This window comes from Coturnix japonica, chromosome 12 (genome assembly GCF_001577835.2).
Source record: "Coturnix japonica isolate 7356 chromosome 12, Coturnix japonica 2.1, whole genome shotgun sequence".
Taxonomy (NCBI): domain Eukaryota; kingdom Metazoa; phylum Chordata; class Aves; order Galliformes; family Phasianidae; genus Coturnix; species Coturnix japonica.
Genome location: NC_029527.1, coordinates 7,258,863 through 7,282,273, shown reverse-complemented (window position 1 = coordinate 7,282,273; position 23,411 = coordinate 7,258,863). Strand labels below are relative to the sequence as shown.

Sequence of the window (23,411 nt, the reverse complement as noted above, 5' to 3'; positions counted from 1 at the left end):
TTGGCTCTAAGAGAGGGGAAAAAACACTCAAGTGTTTCCAGCTCAGCTTTTTTGGGAAGTGGCAACTTTTGCAGGAATACTCTGCTTGCTTTCACTCCTTCCTCTTGCAAATATCTTTCCAGCTCCAGGAATAACTTTGAATAGATTTGACAGAGCAGAGATATTTCAGAAATAATAACATTTTTATCAGTTTTGAGCAGCAGCAATAGATCTAAGAGAGAAAAGGATGTGTTGTGAACTTGTATTATTGTGCCTGATATACTCCTTAGGAATGTGACTCCATAAACAACCTTGCAATGCCTTAGTTAGAGATTAAGATTTCCTGTATTGACATCTATCTATCTGCTACTTACCTGCAAGAAACCAAACTGCAACAATACTAGTTTCAATAGAGCTGGTTAGTCCTTATTTCAGGAAAGGATTTAGCATCTAGCAAACTGAATAGAAAGCTTTTCTTCCTTTTAGAGCTGTATTTTCCTCCTGTGGGGAGTCGCTCAAGAGGAAAACACTGACTGGCATCCAGGTGGTGCAGCTCTCAGCAGGGTTTGGCATTTTAAGGCTGGAGGTCTCAATGCATTTCCTTCTATGGAAGAGCAAGATGATTAAAAGCCACCCTTGGGGCTTGTAATCTTCTTTTGTGGGGTCAGTAGGTGGCTTAGGTACAGCGAAAGGTGTGACAGGATTATACTGAAAGCTGAGGCAAGATGTTTCATTTTTCTCAGGAAAAAAAAGAGGAGAAATAGTTCAGAAGTAGATTAAAATGACAAGCTAGCCCTAGGAGAAGAGTCTAAGGAGAAAGGTTAAAGGGATGAGGTCTGTGGGAATGAGCTGTTCTCATTAGCGCTGCCTTAGCGGGACCTTCCCTTTGCTTACAGTTTCTTTTTAGAGTTGTTTATTCTTTTAAGCATCCAGAAAGGAGGGGAGAGCTCGGGGTTGGCTGCCTCCCTGGGGGAGAGCAGAGCAGGCAGTGCAAGCTGGGTTCAGAAATAGCCCAGGATGTTAGATATGGACTGGGGGAGGTAAAGCCTAAATGCTAACAAAAGGAGATGCTGCATGAGGATCAGCAATGGTGCTGAGTCGAGATGCTGCTCTTGGGGCAGTGATGCTCTAGCTGGAAGCCATTCAGGCTTGTGTATTCCTGGTACTCAAGAGCTCTAGTTTTGTTTAGAAATCAGTCATCTCTCAAATGTTGAAAATAACCCCAGACTGACATTCCCAGCAGCCTGTGTTGCAACTGTACCAGACTTTGTATGAGTCAGGGAGAAAACTGAGAGGAAGGGGATGGCCGGGGCTGCGTGGGCTGTTGCAGGGTGTGTGACTATGGCACAGTCTGCTGCCACCTCCTGTAGTGCACTGCTCTCTGACTCCTATTTAAATAAGCTTTCCTGGATGAGTTCAGGATTTTCTTACCTTCCAAATAGTGGGTGCAGCTGTGGGAGAGGCACTCCACAAAGCAACATACTGACTGACATTCAGGTGGTACCTATTCCAGTGGGTTTGGTGTTCTCATAGAATCATTTGAGTTGGAAGGGACCCTTAAAGGCCATGTGGTCCAACTCCCCTGCAATGAACAGGGACACCTACAGCTCCATCAGGTGCTCAGAGCCCATCCAGCCTGATCTTGGCTGTCTCCAGGGATGAGGCTTCCACCATCTCTCTGGGCAGCCTGTACCTCACTACCTTTATTGTAGGGGGAAAAGTCTACCCTGTATCCATACCTCTTTTAGTAGGAAACCATTTTCTTTGTCCTAAGGGGGAAAGGCTGGAGGTCTCAATAGGTTTATTTCGATGGAAGAGATGACTGGGTGCACTGGGGATTGGCTCTTACCTTGATGGGGGTGGCAACTTCTGGGCTGGCAACCACCAGAGGAGAGATTAGCAGCATGCCTGAAAAGTCACTGGGTCTCTCGCTGGCTGTCAGGATGGAGATGGCTCCCCCCTGCAATGCAAAACAACACGGCTCAATGCAGATCACAACATCTCACTTATACAGTAATCCTGTTACTGGAAGGGTTTAGTTTTAAAAAGCAAACAATTTCTGCTGAACTACCCAGCATGTGGAAATCCTCACTCATTACTGGGAGTTAAATACTCCTCTTGTCCATGTCACCAACCCTTCCAGCTCAGCCTGACTCCATGCACCCTGCACATCACTGTGTCCAGGCTCAGCCTGAGGACAGAAGGAGGGCTGGGGGATGCAGGCCCTTGGCTGGCTTGCTGGGGGAAGTCTGTGGAGGATTAGTTGCCAAGGGAAATCTTTGGTGACCTTCCCTGCTGCCAGAGAAGCAGGGGTTTGTTAAATGGAGCAGTAGTGAGAAGCATCTGAAAGACCTGGCTGGGAAATTAGCTCCTTGTTAAAGCTGCTTCGGAGCGCGGCAGCACTTCAGAGCATGCCATGCGTTCTTATGCAAGAACAATCGTTTATCTGAGCATGGGCTGAATCCCAAAGCACTTATTCATTTTTCTCTCCTCTGGGAAGGCAGGGGGAGAAGATCAATGACATCAATGGGAATATTGCTCGCTTGAATAAAGGGATTTGGCCCGTGCTGTCAGAACCAGACTTCAGATCTGTTCACCAAATCATTGCCTTTGTTTTTGCAGTCCTAATCCTTGGTACGTTTCCCTGTAAGGTTGTTTAACAGAATGAGGCTATGCGGTGCTTTCGTGTTTCATCCCCTGGCTGCTCACAAAGCTTTGGAAGGCTTACCCTCCTGGTTACTGAGTAAAATGAAAGGAGAAGCCCAATGCTACAGGAGGGGGGTGGTAGGATTTATTGAGTTCTCCGTGTTATTGAACTGACCTACTAAAAAAGCAGGTCCATTGTTGTGAATGGGCACTAATTAGGGCCACGATCAGGTAGAGAGTCTGTACTGGAGGCAGATCTTGTGTGGTAAGGTATGCTGACTAATCAATTGTACCCTGCAAGGAGGGGTGGGGATGATGCTTACCATGGAGTGACCCAGGATGAGGATGGGCAGCCCTGGGTGATCCTTCTTCATGAGATCAATGTGCTGCAAGCTGTCCCTGATGAAGACGTGGAAATCTGAGACAACCATCCGATCTCCCTCACTCTGCCCATGACCAACTGGAGGGGGAAAGGAAAACATGCAACTGAGTGATGTGAAGCAGTGGTTGCAGTCAAGAAAGGCTTTATCAAAACATCACTGAGCTGAGGAGCATTCAGCAGAGGGCAAGTGGTGGGGAGGCAGCAGCCTGTAGTGGGGATACATCAGGTGGCATGCTCCTTCTGAACAAGCACTCATGCAAACTGTGCTGCACCTGGGTGCTGCTAGCTCACTCTGTATCTGGGAATTATCTTGTCTAATCAAAGGGAAAGGATTGACAAAAATGGGAGATGAACAGTTGCTATGGAAACAGTGATATCCCTGGCAGAGGTGGACTCAGCAGATCCATGAGCACAATCCCAGGCAATTCTGAGCTCACAAAGGCTTGAAATCAGTCATAGAATCACCAAGATTGGAAAAGACCTCCAAGATCGTGTAGTCCAACTGTCCACCTACCACCAGTGTTTCCCCACTAAACCACATCCCTTATGGAATCCACCTTGGGGAAGCATTCTGTACGTGTACTGGACCAAACATATGATGGTATCTATCAGGGATAGGATTCTTCCTTAAAAGCAATTCCCTGTTTGTTTCTATTCCATGCATGTTATTAAGCAAAACTGTGAAGGGGGGAATGCTATGCAAACCACTTCCATATTGATGGAGTGCCAAACAGCATCCCCTCCTGTGTGCCTCCCTGAGGCTTCTCTGCTCTTCCCAGACTGCAGGGAGAGATTCAAAGACACAAAGGGCAATGGCTTGTCAAAGCCACAGCATCAAAGAAAGCCTGAACTCCAGACTTGCTTATTTCCTTGCTTCCGAGTGGTCTCCCTGGGACTCAAGGCAGTGAGTATGACAATCAGCCATGTTGTCTGCCCAACCAACTCAGAGATGTCATCCTGATCAATCACAAATAATAAATTGCTGGTGCTGCTTTCCATGCACACACTCCAGTTTCTGCCACAGTAAGATACTGTAAGCATCTCCCATGGATCAGTGATCAGAAACAAATCGAAGAGCCAATTAAAATACAAGTTGAAATGATCTACAGGAACAAAGCCATGCGTGGGGCTAGTGGATTTATTTACTTTTTTCTCAACCTCTACATACTTTCACTCATCTCACTCTGTGGAGCTCAAATGTGTCTTCAGCTTAATATCTCAACTGCAGATTTAACAGGCTGATAGGAGTTGAGCAGTCCAGAGGGAGGAACCTGTTCTCTTAGCAGAGCTCTGCACTTGCTTCTTGTATCTCTTTCTGCACAGTCTGTGTAAGACAGCTGAGCAAGCAGAAATAGCATTATCCTTGTGACCCAGGTCTGTATATGGGCTGTGAGGCTTTGCCCTATTTTTGGATAGGTTGGTCCTACTACAGAACAATGATGCTGCCCATAACAGAGAGGTATCTATGAATTTCTTGTCTCAGAAAGCCAAGAAATGCCTGTGTCTCAGCTATGATGAACACACCACTGCATTTCTTCAGGTTTATGGTAATTTTATTGATTACTTAATGAACCTGTGCTTTTATCTGCTAAGCTACTGTCCCTCACTCATGGCACACAGTGGTGCTTGGGGAGCAGTTAATCTGCGTTTGTGGTATAAAACCACCATGCAAATCTTTGCAGCAGTACTTTGTACCAGTACTGCCAGATGGCAGGTTTCCTCTCCAGGAAACCAAACTTCTTCCACCAGAGAATGAGTTTATTGAAAGTTTCAATCTCCCAGTTTCAGGGAAAGGAGCTACGATCTATTCTATTAAATGAAAGCCATCTGCACAACTGAATGTTGACAAAGTCATGGGTATTGACCTGTTTTTCTCTTATCTTTTGCCTCTGGAGCTATAAAGAGTGAAAAATCAGGTTCATCCTTGATGTGAAGCTATCTGCTTTGAGTTTTGCTTGGAAAGAAGCTGATATAGCAGTCCCACAGTACCTGTGGCAGGATACTTGGTACAGGAGGAGAGGACTGGCTTGGGCATAGGAACCAACCATAGCCAAGCCTATGTGAGGCAACAGCCACGAGTCACAGCCCTGTGAGTTCCTATCACATCTCTCCTCTTGAGTGCACTGGTTTCAACAAGACAATGCCTTTGCCATGAGACTTCTTGTCATGTACATCTGTAAAGAGCTGTGATTGCCCATGCGTGTCTTCATGTCATATGGTTTTCATTACCTGTTGAGTAGCTCTCAGCTATTTGGCATTGTTGCCATCTTGTGTGCTTCATATGCATGCAATGCCTCAGTTATTGACTGTTTCAGGTTCTGGGTACTAAGATAGTTGTGGGCACCCTTTACTAGATGCAAACCTTTAAAAAGAGAATGTACAACTTCCTTTTTACAATTGACATCTAGGATTAAAAGGCCTGAGCCTCCATTTGCAACTGAATGCATCACTGCTAAATAACAGACATTGCTGAAACCAAATCCTGAATAAAGGCTGGAGAGATCTGGCCCACTATGCACAAACTATTTTCTGTATGAGTTTGTTCAGACTGCAGCTCTACCACTGTAGAGCCATGATGACTTATGATCAGTCAACCCTATCCGAGAGCATGACCTCTGAGCATGATTCCACCTATGGCCATGGATTCTCCAATGTTACACACCTCTCTGGGTAGAATAATGCTGACTGCCTGTGCAGGAAGACAAAGCTGAGGGTTCAGCAATGGAATACTTAATAGTGTGAGGGCTCTGGGGATTGAATTATTATTGTATAGGTATCACTCTGCCTGCATAAAGGAACCTCTCCTTAAAGAGAGCTGCATCCTCATCTGGCATGAAAACAAGGGGGAAGCTGCTGAACAGCTCCTCTGCTGAGAAAAAAGGGGGAAGAACAAACGAGGAGCTTTGACAACTTTTGTCTTAGCATCGCACTGCATTCCCTCTGGAAAAGTAGGGAGATTCAAATCATCAGCAAATCATGCTGAGCCATGATGAGAAAATCCCTCCAGGCTCTCCGCTCCATCACACCTGAGCAGAATTTTGTACTCTGGCTTTTATACAAGCCCCGGGCCATCTGTGTTTCTTTCTCCTTCTAGCACCAGACCCTCCCAGCAAAGGCTCTGCCCAACCGTGTGCACTCAGGTGTGCTGTGAGCCATTCCTCAAAGCTCCAGCTGGGGCATTTTGCCATTGAAGATGAGGTGACATGAAAAGTGCAGAGTAAAATGCTGACTTCAGCTACGCTGCTGTAAATTTTCTGATGTCAGTGATGTTCCTTAAAGCTCATAGTCATGGGAGAGCAGAAATTATGGTCTATGTTGTTTTTTCAGCCTTTGCTTGCTATTTATTGTGAGAAAGCCATAAAACAGAGAGAGAGGACATGAGAAAGCTGCCTGGGGAGCAGTAACTCTCTAAGCAGAGCCTGGATCTTGACTATTCATGTGTTTGGAGGAGTCCATCAAACTATGCTTGTTTTTTTTTCTCTTTAGGTACCTAACTGTTGGGGTGGGACAAACTAAAAGAGAGTAGATTTAGATTTAGACTGGATACAAGGAAGAATTTTTTTTATAATAAGGGTGGTGAGGAACAGGCACGGGCTGCCCAGAGAGGTGGTGGTGCCCCATCCCTGCAGACAGCCAAGGTCAGGCTGGATGGGCTCTGAGCACCTGTTGGGAGCTGTGGGTGTCCCTGTTCATTGCAGGGGGTTGGACCAGATGGCCTTTAAGGGTCCCTTCCAACTCAAACAATACCATGATCTTAACTCCAAGAATTTGAAGTGGGACAACCACTGAGAGGGCTGTGAGAAGTTCAGGCTCTCCAGGTTTACTGCTCCCTGGGCATAAATACATTTGGAGTTGTGGTAACAATGGAGCGTGGATACAGGGGCAGCTAAATGTAAGACCTGTCATGTTAAAAACCTCCAGCTGAGGAGCTGCTCCCACAGAGCAGAATCCCACACCAAAAGGATGCTTCTTAATGATGTCAGAAGGGGCCATTTGCAAAGCTTGCTGCAGCAGCCTCTGGTTTAATAAGCTGGAGCATGGATGTGATTCCACTCCCAAAGGGGCCGTGGGAGGTCAGAAAGGTGGTCTTGCTGCTCCAGCACATTGCAACACAACGAGCAGCAGTGAGGGGAGGATTTCTGCAGGATCCTGTGCTAAGCTCAGGCTGAAGGACCCTCTTTTTCTCTCTACCTCTTTGATCAATAAGCTTACTGGTGAGACCTACAGCTGGAGTCTGCCAAGTCCACTTAAAATAAATGTCTATACAGCTTTTGGAGGAGGTATTTACAGGAGTATTATGCCTTTATGAACACTGTGAAAGATTTGCTTTGTTCCTCAGAGCCTTGGGTTTCTTCCCCAGAGCGGAGGTGGGATGGGCAGTGATACAGCATGATGTTTTGCTCACCTTTAAAGCCAAGCAGACAAAGTTTTCAGGAGTGTTTTAGTCTGGGAAGTCAGTGCAGCAGCCAATTAAGTGGTGTCACGAGGCATTACAGCTGATGCCTGTATTTATGGGATCTATTTAAACTTGGATGAACGAGAACTGCTTTTTGTTGCACGTGTACAGCTCCCTGTGCTGTAGGGCATCATCAAAGACCTTGGTCCCAGGTACTGCAAGATCTAACCATAAGAACTAATTCCAATCCAAGAGTATAAGGCAGCGTATTTTTGCAGAGGAGGAGATGGGAGACATAGATGGAGAATGTGGGTGATATGATAAACAAGATGACACTAATAATGGGTGTACATAACAAATGTGTGAAGCCTTCACTTTCTGCTCGGGTGTTTTTTTTTGAGGTTTAATGAAAGAAAATAATGAACAAGTAAACACTCCAAGTTGTCAGAACAATTCACTCCTGAACAAACTATACTTGGTTTATAATGAATCAAGTACACATCTTTTTCATCAAGTGAGCAATGCTCATTAATTAAATATATTAGATTTCAGAGTCCCCAGCATTCAATTATTCGTCCAACAAGCAGTACATGTAATGCACCATCCAGGCTCACAAACAATGAAAGAAACAGGAATGAGCTTCAAAGCAGGACAATCAACATCTGGGAAAGTCAGCAGACTGTTCTTTTATCCTCAGGAACATGTAAAGCAAATGTTCTACTTGCAGGACAAATATACACAGGAAACACCTCTGATTCCATCAGAAAGAGTCTTGATCAACAAAGCAGCTTCCCTGCCCTGAAAGCACCCTTATCACAGCAAGGGAACCTATTATGCTTTTTCTTTCCAACTGCCTTTTTCCATTCCCCAACAATAGGATTATAGAATCATTCAGGTTGGACCACTGAGATCATGTCCAGCTCTCAAATTACCACCATAATGGCTACTAAACCATGTTTCTTAGTGCTGCATCCATACATTTCTTGAACACCTCCAGGGATGGTGACTCCACTCCCTGGGCAGCCTGTGCCAGTGCCTTGTAACTCTTTCTGGGTCATTTTTTTTTCTAATATCCAACCCAAATCTCCCCTGGCACAACTTGAGGCCGTTGCCTCTTGTCTTAAACCAAATCTGATTCACTCAACAGTGCCTGCCCTCTGTATGTCCGCACTCTTCATTTTGTATGCAGTTGAGAAGGGCAGGATAGAGACAGCTGAGAAGCACTGGGAACTCAAAGGAGAAGGCTCACCCTAACCACTACTTCCATCTTTATCTGATTTGAGGATCTGAAATATATCACAGCACATGATTATTGCTGGAAAACCTTGTCTGTTCTTCTCTGTCTGAGCAGCCCTCAGTATGCCTTCTTTTGTACCACCTAGATAGATACAGTGAATATGCGATGTTTCTCATGACAATAGCCAGATTATAAAGCCATTAGCTATGGCACCCAGCAGTCTATCTCCACCCTCAGTGTTTTATACATCGAGCATTTGCCCCCCCCATCTGCATCAGAGGGGAGGCTTGCCTTGAATACACAAGTCCAGAATCTTCCTTTTTCCTCCTCAAGATCAGAAAAATCATTTTTCTTTCAGCATTTGCTGGATAGTCTTTATGCACTTGTCTCACACAAAGAGTGCAGCAAACTGAAAGCCTTCTCCGCCCACATCAGAGACACATTTGCAGAGCTGAGATATTTTTAGAATAGTGCACACACAGAGTTATATTGTTTGTTGTCTTGGTTAGAAAAAAAAAAAGAAAAAAGAAACAGGCAATTTTCTATACTAAAATTATTTGTGCCTTATTGCTGGGCAGCAAAGAACCAGTCGTCTTGCTGAAGCCATTTAAAATCTTTTCTGTGCTCTAAAGATGACAAACAAAATGACCTGGTACATATCAGAGCAGTCATTAACTCTGTCCAACAAGGCAAACTGTTTCTGCCAATGTTAAGATTCAATTCATCTCTAATGGATACAGACGTGGTTCTCCTGGCTCTGGAAGACTTGCCCATTCCTTATGCTGTTGCTGAATTTGGCTCTGAATTGCACTTTCTTAAAAGTGTTCCTGGAACTTCATGCTGCTCATGAAAACATGCTGAAAAAAAGCCATCTGAGTGTTTATGTTGCAAAATAATAAGCTCTTCCCAGGCTGCACTTACAAACAGCAGATGCTGTGGCCAAGCTAGAGACACAAGCATAGCCTGGGTGCTGTGTAAGGCAGGGAGGGATGGTGGGCTGGGATCCCTGCACTGCTTTGTCACCCCTGCAAGCACAAATGATGCTGCAGTGTAGGTGAAGGCCCATGGAAGAGGAATGCTGAGCCCATCTCATTTTCCACAAAGCCCAGACTCCACCATCCTGAACTTTCTCCCTCAGCCCCTTCTGTGTTGTGACCTCCCCAGCCAGCTCTCAGAAACACTAAAGCCAAAGTCAGCTGAAGGGCACATCCTTCTCCACCGTGACTTGAAACTGCTGCACAAGGCCGTCATGGATGGTTGAGCAGCTGTTGAGTTCCACTGCAAAAGAGTTTCCTTTGGTGATGGGTGAAGCCATTCGTATCTCATCACTTTTCCCATGGGATGAAAATCACTGTATGAGTGTCACATAGGAAACAAGTGAGGCATATCCTATGTTGTTTGTTTGTTTTTTAATCAGGTAATCATTGGTTTTATTTAAGGCCTTATAATAATTTCAATCTGTTATCCTTGCGAGATTGCACTGAGATTTCTCTCTTCCATGGATTGGATCATTTTGTGGAGTACAGAAGGGATGTGCATATTTAACAACAGAGGTAGTCCTCAAAGACTTATTCTGGGGTGACATAAAACCAGTAATAGCCCTCAGTTACTGCAGAGAAATTCCATGGACTTTGCTGAAGTTAATCTAGGTTCTCACTGTTTCATTCTGCCTATACGTCACTGACCTTCTAAGAATAGTGGAAAGCTCTGTTCTGCTCTCCACATATGACTTCAGATGCCATTAATGGTAGCTAGCGTTCCATACTCACTGGATGAGGAGGATGTCTGCAGCAGCCAAGGAAAATCTTCCTGCTATTTTAAATTAAGTTTTAAAACAACTCTCTGTCTATCTATCTATCTATCTATCTATCTATCTATCTATCTATCTATCTATCTATCTATCTATCTATCTATCTATCCTTAGCTATATCTATCTATCCCTATCTATTGATCATCTGTTTATATCTATCCATCCATCCATTTTTGTACTTATTTATTCTGATGCTTTAGCACCATAAAATCCAAGAAAGGGTACAAACTTTATTAAGTTCCAGCTGGAAAAATGAATGAAAGTCCACTTTCCTCTATTTTCTGATCCAATTTCCATCTCTGAATGCCTTGAAACAGCTTGGGGCACCAATTCAAAATGTCAGGTATTTCAGTTAAAGAGACAACGCTGCAGTTTCCTGCCCACATATTCCATTGTACTGCTGGCATGCGAGTTGGCCCTCCAACATGCACATGCTATCAAGTCCTAAATGACAGCTTGTTTAACTAGAAAGCGGGCCCATTTTTATCTTAACAAAGGCCATTCATTTCTTGCTCTTCTATTTGCTTAAAGATGGTTTCATTTGCCCTGCCTAAGAGTTTGCACAGCTCTTCTGATTGTTCCCCTCTCAACAGCACTGTGAGCCCATGACCCAGCTCTTGCCCAGTGCACTGCAGGCACATCAGCTGCCAGTGACATTGAACACCCATGCGTGTGCCTGGAATATTTTTATGCTTCAGAAAACAACCAAATCAATTCATCTCAGGGAAGACAGGCATAATTCTTCCCTGCTAACACTAGATGAGGCACTGCTAAGAAAAAGAGATGAAAGCTGGAGCATCAGTAGCTCCCTCGGTGCTGTTGACTGATGTCTTGGGGGACAGGCACAGATTCCTTTCAAGCTTTCTTCAAAAGGTTCCCCTCCATACAGACCACCCATTGGGAACCCACATCAGTAACAAACAAACAAAGAAATAAAACAGAGCCATTTTTCACCCAATTTACTTGCATGTTAAAATAAACACAAGTTCCCATGTAGAACAGGGGCTCCTGGTGGGTTCTGTTGAGTCTGTGAGATTCTTGGCAGTGGAGTACAGCATTTCTCAACTCCAAAGCAATCTTGGCACAGATAGTTGGTTATATAATCTTTTTTTTCAGCAACTGGCAAGTAGATAGTAATGATAATGCTTCTAAAACCTGGTGTTTGCATTCAAAGACAACATCAAGGTGTTTTACCAACTGATTTGCCAAAAAGGTTGGTCACAATCCTGACCTCTCCAGTTCCTGTGTTCAGGATCTGTACTTTCAGATTGAAGCTGATCTGGCTGAAGGGAGCTTGGAACAACATCAGTTCCACAGCGCTAAGGTTTTTCCTTTTTGCTTCACTCCTTTGCACTGCCACATGGCAGCAGCTTAATGACCAGGCAGTGCCACCCTCATTAGGCTGGATTTGTCCCCATTCCTGACAAGGCATGAAGGAAATAGAACTCTTCCAGCACTGACAGCTTTTTGTACCCACTTTGCATAAGCTCAGCCATTATACCATGTAAGCAGCAGGTGGATTACTTGGAATAAGGACGGTCTTTGTTGTTTTTAACAGGGCTACAGCTGACCCAAACCCTACCAGCCCTAACTGCAACCTGCTTTTCCTATCTGCGCAATTAAGAACCCCTCTTCTCATTAAGCGGGTCTGCCAGGGTGCGAGCCTGGGTGGGACAGCCCTATGCAGTGTGCCAGGACAGCCCAGGGCTGCCAGCTGGCTCTGAGCTGGATGGCAACGAGATGGAGCACAGGAAAAGTAGCATGGCAGAAAATAGCACTACTAAATTTGTCCTGCAGCAAAACTGCTGTCCTCTGTTGGTACAGATTGATTTCAGTGTGATTGTTTCAGCTGCTTTTTGGCAGCTGATCCCCAGCCCTCTAACTTCACCCTGCAACTCCAAAATCCTACCGCAGGGCAGGTCAGCATCCAACAGGCAGATTGCTGCTCTCTGTGCTGTTCCTCATTTCAAAACATGCCTGGATGACAGTGATGAATCCTGGCTGGCATCTCTGCACCTCGCAAATGCTGTGCTGTTGAAGGCTGGACCTGTACACTGCTTCTGGTCTATGCAAGCTCCTTTTCAGACCAGAAGGACTCAGTTCAGCCTCTTCTCCCTTCCCTCAGCATAAACTTGGCCCCACCAGGCTGCAGACTCCTTAGTGTGAAGGAAATCGCCGGCATGCTTTGCCTTCAATACATTCAGAAACAGAAAGTAAATGCAGCATGGAAAATGCCAATTTTAAGGGACCTGGATTTAACACGATTCTTTGTAGCATCTACAATTCAGCATCATTTGTTTTGCTAAGCTGAATGCGGATTCTCAGGCTGCAAAGTACTGCCAGTAAATCTCAGCATTAGGGATGTCATGGGTATAACAATTTTCCCCATGAACTGAGCCAGCAGACAGTACTTCTGGGGTCACTGCAATGAATTCTGCCCCGGCCAGCACAGACCAAGAGAGGGCACTACCCAGGAGTGGCAGCTGCTCACAGAAATGGGTTGACCAGTCCTCCTTTCATGTCTAGCTGAACAGATTGGTGTGTTACAAAAGCAAACACCTCCACTGTAAGCAGCTCCCTGACCACCAGACTGCACAGAAGACTTCACAGTGGGTGCACACACCTTCAGAGAAGACTATTTCCAGCTGGCCATAGATTTTGTCAGACCTTTTGCAATCCTCGTTTTGTTTTTACAAAGAAAATGCTCAGGGCTGAAAGGAATGTTATCGTTGTGCTGGAAAATCTCATCTGGGTTGGAAAACTAACAGAGGCTGACCAGATGTTCTGCTCTGCTTACTAATGGACTAAGAAACAAAGAGGATCACACTGCCAGAGGCTTTCAGTTTTGATGATTAATTTGTTAAAATTCTGAAATCATTTTCCCTAATCACCAGCCATGTTTCTCAGAGTTCCCCATACACCTCCTTAGCAGCTAAAACCATCTTTTCTTCCCTAAAATAACAGCCCAAGACTTATTAACTTCCTACTAACATAGCAAAGCCAACCTTAAATCCCACGACAAGATACTGAGACAAGAGGTGAGGAGAGCATTACTGAGGGTCAGAGGTGCACGGGCCTGGAGCAGCGTGCTCAGCTGGAGCAGTGTTTGCTACCAACCAAACTTGGTTAAAAGCTGAGCTTGGGTCATTTGTGAAAAAAAACTGGTGGATGCTATTTGCAGGAACAAAACACTCCATGACCCGGGGAATGTCCTCCTGTCTGTGCTCCTAATAAGAGCATGTTTTAATAAACAAAGAAATGCCTTTTCTGTTTCACATTCAAAATGAATGCGCAATAGGAGGAACACGAGTAACTGAAAACACCAGGCAGGGTGACAAGACATCTTTCTCTACACCACCCCGACTAATTAACAGGGGAAGAATCTGAAGATGTGAATAAAAAAAAAAGATGAATTTTCCTTTCCTTCTTTGCCTGTTTTGCTTCTGGGCTGTTGTTGCTTCAGCATTCAACGTCTTGTTTGCAGCCACTGATGGAGAACAGTTGGAATTTTAAAGAAGTCTTTGTCTCTTTATTTTAAGAAAGAGAAATGTCTGCTCATGCTGGGACCTGTGGGAGCAGTGGCTTAGAAGGGTTCAGAGTCTGTAACATCCACAAATACTCTCTGGAAAATCAACAGGTTTAGTTATTTATGGAGAAAATCCACCCATTTTAATCAGGCACATGAGCTTCATAACAACACACCACACCCTAAGAATGAGCAAGTAAACCAGCAAACACTGCATATCAGAACTGCACAGTATGCAAAGCAGTGTACCAGCTGTTTCTGTGCACTTGGGCAAGTATCTCTTGCCTCAGCTCTTTGAGAGCATGGACCATTATGGGATGTCACCTGAAGTCAGTGGTGGCTGTGGCTTCTCATTCCTCACCTGTTATTGGTTCAGACCCTGTTCCAGCTAATAACATCATACAGTACACTGACAAATACAGGGCAATTAATTTGCCTGGAGCAGGCCCAGGAAAACTGTTAGAGCAGTAGTTTGGTGACAAACGGAATGAGACAGCCATGTTTCTGATCAAAGCACAGAAAAGCATGTGGCTTAATTGAGACTTCCTGTGGCTACAGATCGTTGCTTATGTGATCTGAAGGGCAATTCTTTCTTTGACTGTTTTAAAAGTTGTGCATTCTTCATTGAGAAGTTCCCCCAGTACAGCAGCCGTTCAGCTCAGCAAGAGCAATTTCATTCAGTTGTTTGCAATGTAAATAGGGTACAAAGTGCATGAAAAATTAAGCTGAAATGGCTAACAACCATTTATTGGCTGCTTGTATGTTTTGCTGTTCTCTGTAAAGCCGCCTGTCCTTTGCCCTATTTTTTCAGTGCAAATAAGAGCTTTCTTTGAATACTATACCCCTTAACAATCCTGTTCCTAGAGGTTAGCATTGAACTAGACACCAACCCGAGATACACTGTGTTCCTTCGGGCCCTGCTATCTAAATAGGGATTGAAGGAAATTATGTTATGTTTTAGTCCAACAAGACTTCCATACACAGAACATCTTTTCTTCTTCATTTTTCCAATGCTGTTCAATAACTTAGAGCAGCCATTTGTACTTCAATGTACAATGTACTTCAAACTACACATCTGGATAAGACACATTTATAGGTGACGAATCATCACTAATTAGCTTCTGAAACAACCTCCTCCAAATTAGATACCACTGACAAACAATAGCAAAGCTAGTCACGTTAATGAAATGCTGTTGCTATGGAAAGTAAAAAAACAACATCCCTGTAAAGGTGAAAATAAACTCATGCTTCCTTTTTCTCATTGTGCAAAGGCACCAAAAAGCATTGAAGATAAAGCTGCTCCTAACTACGCGCACCACTGAACCGTGCTTTTAAAGGGACCATTTATTCCCTCATTTCAAAACCTCCTGCATTTAAATTTTGGAAGAAACATCCCAAATGCTTGCAGTTAGGATGTTTTTAGGATGTTCATAAAGTCATAGATGTATTGAGGTTGGAAGGGATATGTGGAGGTTTTCTAGTTCAAGGTCCTACTGAAACCCATTAAATCAGGTTGTAGAGGGCCCTGTCCATTTAATCTTCAAAAATCTCCAAGGCTACAGATTGCTTTACTTCTCAGGGTCCTCCTTTAGCTTTTGTCTGCCCACACAGTGAAAACATTTTTTCTTTTGTCTAATTGGAATTTCTCAAGCTGTGACGTGTCATTTCCTTTATCCTATCACCATGAACATCCAAGAAGAGTCTGTTCCTTTGTGCTCCTGCACTGGGTACTTGTAGACAGCAGCAGAATCTCCTGATAGCCTTCTCTTCTAAAGCTACATAAATCCAGTTTTATCAGCCTCTCCTTGAACATCTTGTTCTCCAGTATTCTAATTCTAATTGTTTTGACAGCCTTCCTCTGGCCTTGCTCTGGTATGTCAATGTTTTCCTTGTACTGCAGAGCAATTTGAACCCAGTGCTTCAGATGTGGTCTCACAAATGCTCAATGGAAGGGAATAATCACTCCTCTTCAGTTGGCTGTAGTTTTTCTAGTGCAGCCCAGTATGTGGTGGCCTTCTTCACCACAGGGTCACACTGTTGACCCATGTTCAACTTGTCTGCAAAGATCTCCGGGTCTTTTTCCGCAAAGCTGCTTTCTATTCATTCATTGCCCAACCTTTCCTGCTGCACAGGGTTGTTCTGCCCCAGATGCTGGACCTCACAAGTGCCTTTGTTGAAAGCCCATTTCATGCCAGTTCATTTCTTCAGCCTGTCAAGGCCCCTGTGAATAGCAGCCTTCTATCATACACTTGCTTTCTACAATTTGGTATCCCTGTAAACTTCCTGAAAGTGCTTTCTATCCCATTATCCACATCACTAATTAAAACGTTCCACTGGTGATATATGCAACATCTTTTTACTTTTTTTCCTCTGAAGGGTACATATTCTTGCAGATAGCTACTCGAGGCCAATGTCCTTGCTGATATGAACTAATGTTTTGCTGTGGAAGTTAGTAAAGGAAATGATCCCTGGAACAAAGTCTGAAGCAAGTTTGATGTCTGTCCAACAGCTCCAGAAAGCAAACATATCTAGTAACATTAAATGATCTGTTCTCCCAGCCTAAGCTCTTTAATAAACATCTGGTCCTCGTCCTTCTACCCTCAACCATCTTGCATGCAGACATACTCCTACAGCTTGCAAAGTGGATTATGGGAGGGCAAGTAAGCTGCTGAAAACATTACAAGAGGTTGTCAACTTTCCTTCGCTAATAGGAAGCATAGTGACATGATACACATCTGAGCCTGCCTTCTGTCATGGAGATCCCTGATTTATATCCATAAAGACCGAGTATAGATGACAATTACACGGGTCTTTGAGACCACAGAAGCAACACAACAGTCTGAAAAACGAAATGAGCTCATTAAGTCAAGGCTATTTCATAGAATCATAGAGTTGTTTAAGTTGGAAAAGACCGTTAGAGGCCATCTAGTCCAACCCGCTTTGCAACGAACAGGGACATCTTCAGGTCAATCAGGTTGCTCGCCATTTATCTCAATAAAGGATGTCACTCCTGAACATCAAGACCCCTTGTCCAAAATTCCTCTCATTTAGTCGCAGCATCATCTGCACTCCACACAAATTTAACAGCCCACTCCTCTTTACCACGGAGAGTATTTCTCATCTGAGAGGCAGAACCGTAGAAGGCAAACTAGAAGGTCCTAACCTTTACAGACGAAGGAAACCTTTTAACTTTCCTGAATGAATGACACATCTTTGTCATGCAGCCTGTCTGTTAACAGTTAACAGTGACAGGTTGAGGAGCATGGTCTGGAAGGTGGCCAATGCCTCCAGCTCCACGCTCAGAGTTGTTGTGTTAAAAAGAGAGCATTCTGTTCCCTCTCTCGTTGTTTCCCCTCTCACTAGGGCCCGTTGTTACAGCCTCACGCCTCCTTGTGTGAAGGCCAACAGCGAGGCTTTGTTCAAGAAGCAGCTGCTGAGAAGATGTACTATCTCATGGAATGACCTACTGACATTTCTCCCCCTGCTCATTAGTAAGCAGTGAATAATTAGGAGAACTAGGGCGGATCGCACGGCCTGTTTCTTTCAGAGTAAAAAATCAGCTCCTTAGATCTCAGTGTGCCCCAAAAGGGATTCCCTCGTATTGTGGACTTTTTGCAAGGCCAGAAGAGCTGGCTGTATATGGCCTCCTTCTCATCACCTTATAGTGCTCAAAGCTGGATGGGACAGGGCTGAGGACAGGGTGTCCTGGCCCTGACCAGGCTCCAGGCGCCTGCTTACCTTGGCTGCAGCAAGAGCAGCTCAATTTAGCCAGGAACCAAGCCAAGGATCCTGCCTGCCTACATGACATGTGCTTGTTTACTCAATAATCTTTGGTACAGGGTGGGTCTACAATAATGAGGAAATGGCTGAGTGGTTGCAAGCAGAAGAGTAAGTGGGGAAACAGAGGAAACGATATCTAGTCTTTCACAATCCTTACTGCAGTCCAACATGATTGTGTAGTGATGTGCATACAGGGGCAGTGGGGATAGAGCATCTGCACTTTTTCTTCTGAGATACATGCTCACTGTTATCAACAGAATCCCATGCAGCAGACTGAGAGACAGCAAGAGGAAATACATCACCCAATAGAAAGAGTGCATTCAAGAACACAGAGAAAGTTAGACCTTTAAGCAACACGAATCATTTGGCCCATATTTTCCAAGAGGTTCAGGCCTCTTTTCCTTAGCAAACTGTCACTGTTACAAGACCAGCAGTCACCTGTCAGCAGAGGTAGATGGCAGGAGGAAGTTTACTTGTTAGCCGTTTGTTTTATAGGAGGACTTTGCTCCGGAATCCTACAGTTTTCTCACCGCCTACAGAATTACACAATGTTCTGCAGTATTTGAACTCTCACCTTGTAACTGCACCCTGTGGTTTTACCTCCTGCATGCCCTGCGCATGCTGAGCATTCTTCACTGCTGCCCTGGAGGGCAGATAAGACTGACTGCTACCTTTGTTCAACATCTGGAGAAGCAAAGGCCAGGGAGAGTTAGAATGGCTGGGAACTGTACCAAATCTGGAGTCAAAACAGGGATAAAACAGCACTGGCTGTGCTCTGCCAGCCCAGCCATACAGCTGTCCTCTACAGGCTCCTAATAACATAAAGGGGATGCTAGGAAGAGAAAAGCTGAGTGATGGGGAAGACCAGTGTGATTCTTCCCTGCTGTATCCCCTGAGGTGCCATCTCTGCTTTTCATGTAGCAGCATGTTTATGGCTCAATCATCCCCTGGGTTAAAAGGGGAGAATGGATGAGTTCCAGCAGGGACTTGTGGGTCCATATGACACTTGACATAGATCAAGGGTCAAAGAGTCATTTAAGTGTTCCCTTATATCCCCGTTACTTTTGTTCTGTCACAGGCTCTCCGTCTGGCAGTTTCTGAAGCTACATACACAAAGATTTATGCCCATATACTTGTATCACAGCAGGACACATTAATCACCACTTAGCAGCTCTCTCTCCAATCCAAATAAATGGTCATAAAATACTGAAAGATGGACAAGTAGAGATAATCTGAAGAAAAACGGGCTAATTTCTCCCCAGGGAACGTACTTGCAGAATTTAATCCAGAGCTCTGAAAAGTTTCCTTCTAGGTTAGGAATCTTCTGTTTGGAACCACTAGCAAAAATATTGAAAGAGAGCTTTTGTGAAGAGGATTTGAGAAGAGTTGGGCTTCATGCAGAGGAAACGCACAGGAAGAGAGGAGAACTCACCCTGGCTGCTGGGTCTCCTTCTGCCCTGCAGTTGCCACTGCTAGATGAATAAATATGTAGATTCCGAATATGCCCAAAAGGGAACACAACAATCCAGTACAGCATTTTGTACTCCTGTAAATGCTGATACTTCCAGGCCCACAGCGCTGCTCTCTAGGAACACTCCCTCATTCTGGTGTCCATGAGCGGTTCCTTCTCACTGCAGTATCCTCATTTTTATTAATGCTCTTATTAGCACTGACATCCTTCTTAGTCATTTCCCCCCACCCAGTTTGTCTTTGCTCAGTCCTTTTTAACCTTTCTCTTCAGCCCAATTCTTCCCAGCGCTATGAATAAATAAAAGCCTTCTGTTCTCATCAACAAAATGGTCTTTTAACGGTTGCAAGAACAACACAGCAATCACTTGGAAATAAAACCACAATAACTAATATTTGAAGCATTTCAAAGCCTCCAGCTATTTTCTGCTTTTTAAAAATACACACTTAAATAGAGAAAGCAATGAGGAAATTAATGGGGAGCACCAGCAGCAGTAGGTGTCTGAGAGGGACCTCTTAGCCCATCTGTGGTGCTCACCAACATTGCAAAGTACCATCCTCAAGCAAATCTAAAGGCTAAGATCTGCTACCTGGTTAGGGCTAAGTAATTCACTTCCTTCATTTGCATACCAGAAGACCATTACTTATTACCCATAGTTCCAGCAATTCTGAGTGAAAAAGATGTCCTGTGCCATCACTGTTAAAAGAATAAGAGCTAAGTGAATGTATTTCTGTGGGCCTTGGATCTTGGTATCTTGTAACCGCGATTAGCTGACATGTTCTTTTCAAGGTGAAACTGTGGTTGTTCTGGTCTCAGGCCATGTAATGCAACCACACAAATAAGATCCCAGCAAATGAGATATTTCAAGAAGTGAGATGAGGATAGCTGGAACATCATGTGCTTTACCAACTGAAAATGCTTGGACAGGGGAAACAAAGCCACATTCTCTATCTTTTATTCTCATATTTTCCTTGGCTTTCTGCTTTACCATACAGATAATATAACTAAAGGAGCTGCAATCTGTCTGCAGCTCCGTGAAGAATTACCATATCACTCCAGTTAGATGACTCTCCCACGGGTATTCCTTCTAAGAGGGCTTCCCTAAATTGATTGCCAATAACCTAATATATTCGTCTGTCTCTTTGTCTGTCATCAGAATGTAGACATAATAAACAGTAATATAGGAAGGAAACAGAAATGTGAAATTTCATTTCAACAAAGCTGAGCCTGGCAGAAATACACAGCAGGGTCATCTCAGCAACCTTAACTCATGGAGCTGCACTCCAGCTACACTCAGAAACCATGGAAAACCATTACCTGCCTATTAAAACACAAGAGACCACAGAATGAAACACTGCATTACAATGAAATAGCATTTTTCTCTTCCATGAGGCTGATATTAAACAAAGCAATTTGACAGCATTAGGTGTAAAGGAGACCTAAGAGGTCTTCTAGAAATACATTTTCACCTCTATTGCAGGAAGTTTCTAATAAGTAGCTATGAGATACAGCTGTCTTGAGGTTACTGTGAAATATCTGAAAGAGCAAATGTATGAATAACATACTCTGAGACACTAAGAGAACCAAGCCAGTACCACTTCTCTGGTGCCAATAGGAAGACACAAATTCAGATGAGCACTCTTACCCTGTGATATGCCAGCCGTTTTGCTGCAGCCTTGCATAACCAGAACCAGTGGTGCAGAGCAGCCTTCAGCGAGATTTACAGCCCATGCATAAGCTTTTACAGAATCAGCAGTATAAATGGAAATTATTTTTCCTTCTTTTGACTGAAGGATAGACACCGTATAAATCAGTCAAGTCACACGTACTACAGCCATAGCAACTTCCCAACTCATTTGGGAAATCATGCTAGCCATGCTGTGGAACTTCATGAATAATATCATGCCTGAATTGGGAAATGTATCCATGAGTATTCCAGAACAAGAATAAACATCCAGGTCAAAAAATCTACACCAAGCCCTTAAGAGTTACCATAAAAAATTATGAAGGGGAAGCAATTATTTTGCTAATGCAATTGAATAACTAATATTATCCAAAGATATCCAAAGGATGGGACACAACAAGGAAACACATCAGCGACGTGATTTGGGAAGGGGAAAATGGTGGAGGAAAGTTATAATCCTCCATTTGCTCTGGGCAGATTTGGCAATGGAGGTGCGTGTCATAGAATCGTTGGAGTTGGAAGGGACCCTTAAAGGTTAGCCCATCCAACTACACAGCATTGAACAGGGACACCTACAGCTCCAACAGGTGCTCAGAGCCCGGTCCCTGTCCTTCAGCTCAGGCTGTAACTGTATGACTCCAGACAAGCTCTGTCCTCACCACTCACCTCTTTAGGTGGAAATATTATTTTACAGAGCCTAAAATACATTAATTGTCTCTGTAGCTTAGTGAATCCAGTCTCTTTTAAATGAGGTCTTTGTGTAGTAAAATTGCATTTTCAGTGTTCTGCTTTCAGGTTCCTCTTTGCCCTCTCCCTCTTGTAATGATGAAAATCAAACTAAGTTGACAATGAATACTGTAGGTCTGACAGAGAGAATGAAGCTCTTAAGCAGCCCGAGCAATCAGAGTATGTTAAGTGAACTGATCAATCCAGCAATTCTGTCTGTAGGAAGAAAAACACAACATACCTATGCTTCTCTAGTAAAAAAAAAAAAAAAAAAAAAAAAGTCAAGGAAAAAGAGAGCAAATATCTGTCTCTTTATGCAGCACAATAAATGCCTGACAGGATCCTTCACCCCAGAGCCCCTTCTCGCCTACAGAAGAGTCATTCTCTGTACCAAACCCATGCAATAAATACAATGCTCTATCACTTTTTGCTTCAAATATTGCTATTTCTACTTTACTTCTCAAAACTGTTACTGAGTGTTCGGGGAATAAGGAACGAAGCCCTACTCAGCATGCATAATGAGCAACCACAGTCCTGGGGTGCTGGGCTCTGGCATCTGAATTAAGTGCTTGTGCCTCATTCAGTCACTTTTTGTATACACTGTGGTCTAGTAAGAGCAGCTTCAGGGTGAACAGCACATAGTCCATGCCACTGCCTTTCTCATGAACTTTGTGCTATAAAGATAGCAAAAGAGGAATGGGGAGCTTTTCTGCAGGGATGGCTGCACGCTCCCACTAGCTGATGTCTGAATCAGAAGGAAGTATATCGACGTGAATGAGACCACACTTACAACATTTGTGCCCATTTAATGAGAAACAGACTCCTGTGGTCAGCAGAGATGCTTTTGCACAGGTCAACTGTCTCTGAGAAGTCAGCTCTGTGTGACATGTGATCCGCTGCCTGTGAAACCACAGACAGTAGTTTATATATTCAGGACTGGATACTTCTTTTTGTCAGAGGGAATTCTGCACACCAAGTGCAGTGCTGTGAGTGAAAAGGAAAAATGAAAGCTAAAACAAGGTGAAGCTGTGAGTACTGGAATTTGATGAGACATTGCCTTTTCTCTCTCAGATTAAATGGTGCAATATCTCATGTGTTCTCCTTTCTACAGCTTTCAGGATCTTCAAGCTCAAGTTCAGCAATCTTGTATTTGCGGAGAGCTAGGGAGAACCTTTCATTGCATGGTAGTACACTTTCCAGTTTCTTCCTCATCCCCCAAGAGATAGTTGAGAGAGAAATAGCCCTTAACAGAGAGGTTAAACCAGCATCAGCAGTAACATTAATGGTAAGACTGAGAAAACCCAGAGAAACAGGGTTGCCATCTTATAGATTCAGTATGCAGATTATTACAACGCTTCAAATACTCCCTTTCTCATTTATGCTGATGTGTATTTTATTGACTTTTCTCTCACTGCTGAGTAGCTTTAATGGCATTTGCCTCAGTAAAGTCCTGAGCTGCTGTAAATCAAGTACTGTTTTAGGCTACTCACCATGGTCATGGGCAAATACAAACAAGTTAAGTTCTGTCAGCCTCTGGGCCAAGTCATCATAACGGCCGCAGTGTTCCCCAGCGCCATGAGCGATAAACACGAGGGCCCTAAATGGAGCATTAAGGTATAAATCATTAACTCGGCAATCAACGCACAAAGGCTTCAGAGCCGCAAGCAAAAACAGCACATTCAATTTAGCAACAGCATTTCAGCTATCAGCAAATATAAGGCGAGTTAAATAAGGGCTGATGGGAGTTTTAACACGGGAAAACAGATTGCCATCCTAA

General features: G+C 43.9%; 1 protein-coding gene and 1 long non-coding RNA gene across 11 annotated transcripts in view; one reads left to right on the top strand and one right to left on the bottom strand.

Annotated features, from left to right (window-relative positions):
- Positions 1 to 23,411, bottom strand: part of MGLL (monoglyceride lipase) — an 84,888-nt gene that overhangs the window by 10,738 nt on the left and 50,739 nt on the right. For all 4 annotated transcript variants that reach the window (XM_015875232.2, XM_032447285.1, XM_015875235.2 and 1 more), the window contains 3 exons: positions 23,125 to 23,231; positions 2,949 to 3,085; positions 1,829 to 1,939 (listed from right to left, as the gene is read on the bottom strand). In XM_015875232.2, the coding sequence (XP_015730718.1) occupies positions 1,829 to 1,939; positions 2,949 to 3,085; positions 23,125 to 23,231 (355 nt within the window). The remainder of the gene's footprint in view (positions 1 to 1,828; positions 1,940 to 2,948; positions 3,086 to 23,124; positions 23,232 to 23,411) is intronic.
- Positions 1 to 23,411, top strand: part of LOC107319895 — a 44,358-nt gene that overhangs the window by 3,862 nt on the left and 17,085 nt on the right. The gene's annotated exons all lie outside the window — the stretch shown is intronic.